Source organism: Dromiciops gliroides, chromosome 3 (genome assembly GCF_019393635.1).
Source record: "Dromiciops gliroides isolate mDroGli1 chromosome 3, mDroGli1.pri, whole genome shotgun sequence".
NCBI classification, from domain to species: Eukaryota; Metazoa; Chordata; class Mammalia; order Microbiotheria; family Microbiotheriidae; genus Dromiciops; species Dromiciops gliroides.
Genome location: NC_057863.1, coordinates 550,727,846 through 550,736,465, shown reverse-complemented (window position 1 = coordinate 550,736,465; position 8,620 = coordinate 550,727,846). Strand labels below are relative to the sequence as shown.

Sequence of the window (8,620 nt, the reverse complement as noted above, 5' to 3'; positions counted from 1 at the left end):
TCCAAATCATCACAGTCAGTCAGTAAACATTTATTAAGTGCTTACTGTATGCCAAGCGCTGTGCTATAAACACTGAATACAAAGAAAGGCAAAACCCACGTTGGTGGGCAGAGTGGGGTGAAGGGGAGATGTGTTTTATTTATGTAAAATCTCAACCACTCCACATCTCATTCCTATTTGATAGGAGGAAGAACTTCCTACTGATAAATGAGGTGGCTGGAGCATGCGACCTCCAAAGACCCTTCCAGCTCTAAAGCTATGATCTCACTGGAAGGGTGGGGGTTGTGCGAGTGGAAAGAAAAAGATGCGTAGCATCAACCGAGAAGACGACTGAGAAGACTTTGGTTAACGTCAGCCGTCGCCCAGTAACTGCACAAGCGCATTAGGAGCCCTAGGCATAGGCTTAGTGGAGCTCTTTTCTGATGGGGCTGAACCGATGATGGGGATGGGGGTAGAAAGGAAGGAGGGAAAGAAGGAAGGAAGGGAGGGAGGGGGCTGGTGAATGCGGAAAATTTGAAACAGCCCATCTCCCTCTCCTCCCTAGGGCCGCTAAGAAATGTTTCTGCGCATGCGTCCCCTGGGTCTCTGTTTGTGTTCCTGGGAGCTACCGATAAAGTTGATTGAAAGAGCGGGAGCTGGCCACGATGGCGGCGTCCTGGTCCGCTGTCGGAGACCGTGGCGGCGGGTTGGGCTTCTTGTCGGTGGCGTTCGGGGTGTCTCTGATCAAATGCCTTCTCATACCCGCCTAGTAAGGGGCTCGGAGGGAGAGCGGGCCGGGTCCTGAGGGAGGGAAGGCTTGGGGGCTGGGGACGGCCCGGTCCCACCCTCAGCCTTGGCTCTTGTGCAGGGGAGGGGGAGGGACATCCGGGTGAGGGGAAGGAGACCCTCCATCCTCTGAGGCACTCATGTCCGCACCCGGGGCTCCCCGGCCTCACTTGCCACTTGCCGAGGGGGTCACGGGCTCACGTCAGAGGCCATGGAGCCTAGAGCTCCAGGTTTACAGACGGGGAAACTGAGGCAGTAAGGTGAAGTAACCTTCCCCCGGTCATGCTGCTACTAAGTGCCTGAGGCCGCTTTTGTATCCGGGTCTTCTTGGCCACACTACGTTGCCTCTATTCTTTTCAATCCTGCAAGCATTTTATTAAGCCCTTACTGTATGCCAGGCGCCATGTTATGTCCTGTGACAGATGAATCCAACCCTGACAATTAGTGTAAGCCCTGGCGTTCCTTGTTCTAAGCCCCTCCCAGCTCCTTGTTAGTCTCCTTTTAACTGACCTCTCTCAACCCTGACACTGTATTCAAAAGGCCCTTCCAGCTCTAGCCAACCAGTCAACAAGCTTTTATTAAACACCTTTGTTTAATAGACTTGTAGAGTGAATGAAGGGGAGTAATCCGTTCTTAATTAGCCTGAAGAGGCAGCTTAAAGCCACACCACCAAGGGCCTTAAATGCCAACTAGAGGAGTTCATATTTGACCCTAGAATCGATCCAAATATAAGGTTAACCTAATTAGACCACAATTTCTTCTGTAAAATGACTATTGACCTTGATGATCTTTAGTAACCTTGGCATCATCCATGACTTTTCTCTCTTTCTATCAGCCCCCACATCTAATGAGCTGTCAGATCTTTTCAACCTACATAGCTCTTTCATCCATCAACTTCACTCACACAGCCACCACCGTCTTAGCTCATTCCTTTATCACCTCTAGCCTGTACTACTGCAAGAGCATCCTAATTGGATTCCATGCTATCTGTCTCACTGATATTCCTAAAACCATCTCTGACCCTCTCACACCTCTATTGCCTCCAGGGTAAAACAGAACTCTCTCATTCTGGCATATTTCAAGCCTTCCACAATCCATCATTCACTGAAAAAAATATAGTCTTATTTCATATTACTCTTCATACATCTGTTCCATTCAGACTGACCTGCTAGCTAATCCCCCTGTACCAGTTCTATTCCCTTGTTCATACCTCTAACCAAATGGTACTCCATATCTAGAATGAAATCCTTTCTAACATCTTCCATCTTATTCATATTTTAGCCTCTTTATTGCCTTTTAAAGTTGAGTTCTACTTCTGGAGTACAGAGTGCACTGCCCCAAACTTCTTTTGCTGGGGGCCAGGGGCCACTGGCTTTCTGTTCTGAGGCCTCAGCTGCTTGCAGCTTGCTCACTGCACTGGAATGGTCTGGCCTAGTTGGGCCTGTTGGGTAGCAGATACCCCAGCTGGCAGTTTGCATTCTGCACTGAGGCTTGGGGGGAACAGGGCTCACAACTGACCTGCTATGCCACTAGCTTGCTGAGCTAGGACCTTGGTTCCTCAGCTGCTGATCTGTCCTGTGGCTAAGAGCCCCTTTGTTGGCTTGCCCAGACACCCTCTGCACTGAGCCATGCTCCCCTTTTACCCAGGTGAGACAGACCTTTCCTGAAGACCTTCTAGGTTATCTTAAGCCAGAAGATTGTTTCACTGCGCCTTTTTGTAGGCTCTGCAGCTCCAGAATTCGTTTAGAGACTTAATTTAATGTTGTTTCTGAGGGGAATTTGGGAGAGCTCAGGTAGCTTTCTAACTTCATTCCCCCATTTTGGCTTTGCCTCTGGAACTCCTATGATGGCTGTTGTGCCTGGTTAGAGGCCTTTACCTTTACTCCTGAGTTTATGATTAGTTTTTAGGATATTGAGGTTGCCTCAAGTCTGACCTTTGGACATTGTAAAACTAGTTGTATATAATGTCTTTTTTATAGAAGAATAAATGTATCATGTAATATTGTAGTCCTATAAAAATGGGAACATGAAACCAATGTACAATCCAAGATATTTTATCATAGATCTAATTTCTTAATGAAAGAGTTTGTTTTGTTGGTTTTTTTCGTAGTTATTCTACAGATTTTGAAGTACACCGGAATTGGCTTGCCATCACTCACAGTTTACCAGTATCACAATGGTACTATGAGGTAAATATGATTTGTTTTGTTTTTTAACATTAAATATATGTTATCTTTCTTCCAGGGGGAGATTTGATATGAACTAAATATGTGTCAATGAGGAGAAAATAGTTTCCAGGAATACCTAATTCAGTGACAGAACATCATTCTGAGTTGGAAGGAATCTCTACTTGATACCTGATCGAGAATACCAGGCCATCCAGCCTCTCCTTGAAAACTTTGAGTTAAGGGAAACCCCTTTACCCCAAAGGCAGCCCATTCTACTTTTGACACATTGTTAGAAAATTCTTCCTAACATCAAGCCCAAATTTGACTCCATGCAACTTTTACACATAGCTCCTAGTTCTGTACTTTGGGGCCATACAGAGCAAAAGATGCAAATTCTATATTCCCTTCATGCCAGCCCTTCAAATATTTGAAAACAACTCTCACTAGATGATAGATTTAGAAGCAGAAGAGACTACAACATCTAGTCCATTTGCTTTATTTTTCAGATGAGGAAACTAAGGCCCAAAGAGGTGACTTGCTTAAGGTCACACATTTTAAGTCTCAGAAGCAGGATTTAAAACAGGTCCTTTGACTCTAAAGTCAATCAGCTTTCCCTTCATTGTTCTGCTCTTGTTTTGTTTTTGTTTTTTGGGGGGTGGGGCAATGAGGGTTAAGTGACTTGCCCAGGGTTACACAGCTAGTAAGTGTCAAGTGTCTGAGGCTGGATTTGAACTCAGGTCCTCCTGAATCCAGGGTCGGTGCTTTATCCATTGCGCCACCCAGCTGCCCTATCGTGCTGCTCTTTAGCATGCTCTTATATTTCCCCCAATTTTTTCTTCTCCAGGCTAGGCAGACCCCGTGCCTTAAACTAATCCTCTTTTTTTTTTTTTCGGGGCATTGGGGGTTAAATGACTTGCCTAGGGTCACACAGCTAGTAAGTGTCAATTGTCTGAGGCCGGATTTGAACTCAGGTACTCCTGAATCCAGGGCCAGTGCTTTATCCACTGTGCCACCTAGCTGCCCCCAAACTAATCTTCTTTTGACATGGATTTAACTTCCTTCACTATTCTAATTATTTAATCTCTCTTCCATTAAATAACAAAATGAGGTTTAATTTGGTTCTTTTCATAATTCTACTTCTTAATTTTATCACTGAGTAAATCATCTACTTCAAAATTTGTTTCTTAATTCTTTTTGAGTTTCATTCTGAGGTTTGTCACATATTTGTAATTTGGGGGTAGAGGCAGAACAATGAGGGTTAAGTGACTTGCCCAGGATCACACAGCTAATAAGTATCAAGTGTCTGAGGTCAGATTTGAACTCAGGTTTTCCTGACTCCAGGGCCAGTGCTCTATCCACTGTGCCACCTAGCTGTCCCTGTTTCTTAATTCATAAAATTGGAAGAGTGATAATATTTTGTAGTCTATCTTCTTGGATGATGGGGACTGTCCTTGAATTTTATTGTTAAAGTATGATAGCTTGTAGTGAAAAATGCAATGGTATAAATGCAAGGAGGGGCAGCTAGGTGGCACAGTGGATAGAGCACTGGCCCTGGAATCAGGAGGACCTGACTTCAAATCCAGCCTCAGACACTTAACACTTACTAGCTGTGTGACCCTGGGCAAGTCACTTAACCCCAATTGCCTCACCAGAAAAAAAAAAAGTCTAAACGCAAGGAGACCTGGATTTTACTCCCGACTTTGCTAATAACTAACTGCTACTTTATTCTTCTGGGCTTCAATTTCCCTTCTGTCTCCACCATCCTCTCCTTCCTCACTACCCTTCTGGGCATTCCTGTGTTAGGCATCCTTATTTTAAAGAAGTCTAGGGCTTTCCCAAGAAACCAACTCCTCTTCTTATAGGTAGCCCAGGGGACTTTACCTTCTTCCATAGGCTCTTTTTACCCTTTAAAATGAGGGAGTTGGATTAAATATCCCCTAAGGCATCTTTGCATCTGACAGTCTGACTCTCCAGTCTATGTGGCCATGTAGTATTTTTTATTTTAATTTTTTTTCAGTTAACAAACATGTATTTTCTCTCCTTTTTCCCTCATTGAAAAGGAAAAGAGAAACCAAACCCCTTTAACAAATATGCAAAGTCAAGTACCAGATTCTTTGATTAGCCATGTCCAAAAAATATATGTCTCAGTCTACACCCTAAGTCCATTACCTCTTTCAGGAGGTAGGTACCATGTTTTGTTGTAGGTCTTTTGGAATTATGGATGGTCAATACACTGATCAGTTTTTAAAATTTTTCCAAGTTGTTTGTCTTTAAAATGTTATACATATTGTTCTCTTAGTGCTGCTTTCTTCGATCTCTATCAGTTCTCAATCTGTATCAGTTCCTATCACTTTACAATTATTCTCTTCATTTCTTATAGCACAATAAAATTCCATTGCATTCCTATTTCAACATCATCATAGCTAGCAGTTATGTAAGTTTTCAAAGTGCTTTACAAAGAATATTTCATTTTATCCTCACAAGAACCTGGGGAAGCAGGTGCTATTATCTCTATTTTGCAGATGAGGAAACTGAGGCTGAGAGATTGAGTGACCTGTTTGTTTAGCCATTTCCCAGTTGTTGGACACTTGCTAGTTTCTAGTTTTTGTTTACTTTGAAAAAGAGCTGCTTTACACAATTTTGTACATATAAGTTCTTTTCCTCTTTCTTTGATTTCTTTGAGGTATAAACCAAGTTAAGTTTTGCTGGGTCAAAGGGCACATACACTTTGGTGGTAACTTTTGGAGCACAGTTCCAATGGCCTTCCAGAATGGCTGGAGCCATCACAGCTCCACCAGTGCTTTAATGTGCCTGTTTTCCTGCAGCCCCTACAATTTTTGTCATTTTTCTTTTTTTCATTTTTGCTGGTCTGATGGGTTTAAGGCTGAGCCTAAAAGTAACTTACATTTCTTGAATTATTGGTGATTTGGAGCATTTTTCTTTTGGCTATTGGTAGTTTGGATTTCTTCCTAAGGAAATTGCCAGTTATTCTTATAAATGTATATCTCTTCTCTGTATACTTTGGAAAGGAGACCTTTATCAGAAAAACTTGAAGAAAATTTTTTTTTCTCAGTCTCTTGTAGCATTAATGTGTTATAATCACATCTCTTATTTTCTTTAAAATAAAGTAGTAATTTACAGTACTTTGAACCCTTAGAAGGGCTGCACAAAAGTTTATTGAATGACTAAAAAAGTAATAAAGAGACCTCACTTCATTGTTGTATATTCAGAAGTAGCTTCATTTTTTTCCCCACGTGGGGATGGTTTTTGAGAAGACAAGCAAGGTCACCTGTAGTCATATCTAAAATGCTTCTCTTTATACTGAAAAAATCATCATAACCCCTGTCCTAGTTGATTATTTAAAGTTTCTTCTTACTCTGTTACCCTATTGCTAATTATTAAATGCATCAACCTCGCATCATACATGCACTAAACCTGTTAATGAGAGAAGGTAATAGATTGTTTATTGTTGGGATACCACCAGTATGGGCAATGCTGCTTATACCTACCTTATGAAGAGATTATATTCCAAAAGTTTGTAAGTCCATTTCTAACTTGGAAGCATTTTCATATATAATGTTATGTCAGATTTTCAGACCTTCCCACAGAAACCCATTTAGCCTATAATGTAACTAAATCATAACACTAGTAATGCCTTAGAAACGAGTCTCCACATGTAACATTGTTTTTATGTGAAAACTTAACCAGAGTTTCATTTTGATCTCTTTTTCCTTTTTCTTTGATTTCTTTGGGGTACACACCTAGTGGTGGTATTTCTGGATAAAAGCCTCCAGAATGGTTGGCCCAGTTCACTACTTCACCAACAGTTCATTACTATACCTATTTTCCTTTGTCCCCTCCAGCATTTGTAATTTCTCATAAGTGTGAGCTGGTACCTCAGAGTTGTTTTAATTTGCCTTTTACTCATCAATAGTGACTTAGAGCATTTTTTCATGACTATAAAATAGCTTTGGTTTCTTTTTCTGAAAATTACCTGTTCATATACTTTGGCCATTTATCAATTGAGGAATGGTGCTTATTTTTATAAATTTGACTCAGTTCCCTATATAATTGAGAAGTGAGGCCTTTATCAGAGAAACTTGCAGTAAATTTTTTTGATATTACTTCATTGTCTATGGCACCTTTTAGCAAAATGTGGTTTCCCTGATTATCTCTTTTAATTAGGTTTGGTTTTGCTTTTGCTTTGTCTGCAATCATGATTGCTACCTCTGCTTTTTTTTTTTAACTTCAGCTGAAGCATAATAAATTCTGTTCTAGCCCTTTATTTTAACTCTGTGTGTGTCTTTCTGTTTTTAGTGTCTCTTGTACATAACATATTGTTGGATTCTGTTTTCTAATCTATTCTGCTATCCACTTCCATTTTATTGGTTAACTCCTCTTACTCATATTCATAAGTTATGATTACTGTGTTTTTACCTCCATCCTGTTTTCTTGTTTATCTTTCTTGTCCCTCCTAAGAATTTTGTTTTACTTCTGACCACTGCCTCCCTTAATCTGCCTTCCCTTTTAATCTCCCCCCTGGCAATATCTCATCCCCTTCCCCTTTCTATTTTATTGGGTAAAGTAGATTTCTATATACAACTCTGTGTGTGTGTGTGTGTGTGTGTGTGTGTGTGTATTCTTTCCTCTTTGAACCAATTCTAGTGAGAGTATGGTTCAAGTATTGCCCACCTCTCCCCCATTTCCCCCTCCACTATAAAAGTTCTTAATTGCACATCTCTTTTATGTGAGAACATTTTCCCCATTCTAACTTTCCTTTCCCACTTCTCCCACTGCATCCCTCTTTCTCACATCCACGTTTTTTTGGAGATCATCCCAACATAATCGACTTACTTTCATGCCTTCTGTCTATATAGACTTCTTCTAACTGCCCTAATAATGATAAATTTCTTAGGAATTACATGTATTATCTTCCCATCTAGGAATGTAAGCAGTTTGATATTATCAAGTCCCTTCTGATTACTGTTTCATTTTTATCTTTTTATGCTTCTCTTGAGTCTCTTCTTTAAATGTCAAATGGTCTATTCAGCTGCAAGAATGCTTGGAAGTCCTTGATTTCATGAGACATCCATTTTTTCCCCTGAAGGATTATATTCCATTTTGCTGGGAAGGTTATGCTTAGTTGTAAGCCTAGCTACTTTGCCTTCTGGTATATAATATTTTAAGGCCTCTGCTCCTTTAATGTGAAAGCTGCTAAATTTTGTGTGATCCTGACTGTGGCTCCACCATATTTGAATTGTATCTTTCTGGCTGCTTGCACTATTTTCTCCTTGACCTAGGAGCTTTGGAATTGGGACTGTAATCTTTCTGGGAGTTTTCATTTTGGGATCTCTTTTAGGAGGTGATCAGTGGATTCTTTCACTTTCTATTTTACCCTCTGGTTCTAGAATATCAGGGCAGTTTTCCTTGATCATTTCTTGAAATATGATGTCTAGGCTCTTTTTTTGATCATGTAGCTCAATAATTATTAAATTATCTCTCCTCAATCTATTTTCCAGATCAGTTGTTTTTCCAATGAGTTATTTCACATTTTCTTCTGGTTTTTTTTGTTCTTTTGACTTTGTTTTATTGTTTTTTGAAGTGTCAAGACGTTATTAGTTGCCACTTGCCCAAATATAATTTTTTTTTTTTTTAGTAAGGCAGTTGGGGTTAAGTGACTTGCCCAG

General features: G+C 40.6%; 1 protein-coding gene across 1 annotated transcript in view; it reads left to right on the top strand.

Annotated features, from left to right (window-relative positions):
* Window positions 1–630: 630 nt before the first annotated feature.
* Window positions 631–8,620, top strand: part of ALG8 (ALG8 alpha-1,3-glucosyltransferase) — a 54,238-nt gene continuing 46,248 nt past the window's right edge. The window contains exons 1-2 of the mRNA XM_043993260.1: window positions 631–748; window positions 2,876–2,954. Of these exons, the coding sequence (XP_043849195.1) occupies window positions 645–748; window positions 2,876–2,954 (183 nt within the window). The 5' untranslated portion in view covers window positions 631–644. The remainder of the gene's footprint in view (window positions 749–2,875; window positions 2,955–8,620) is intronic.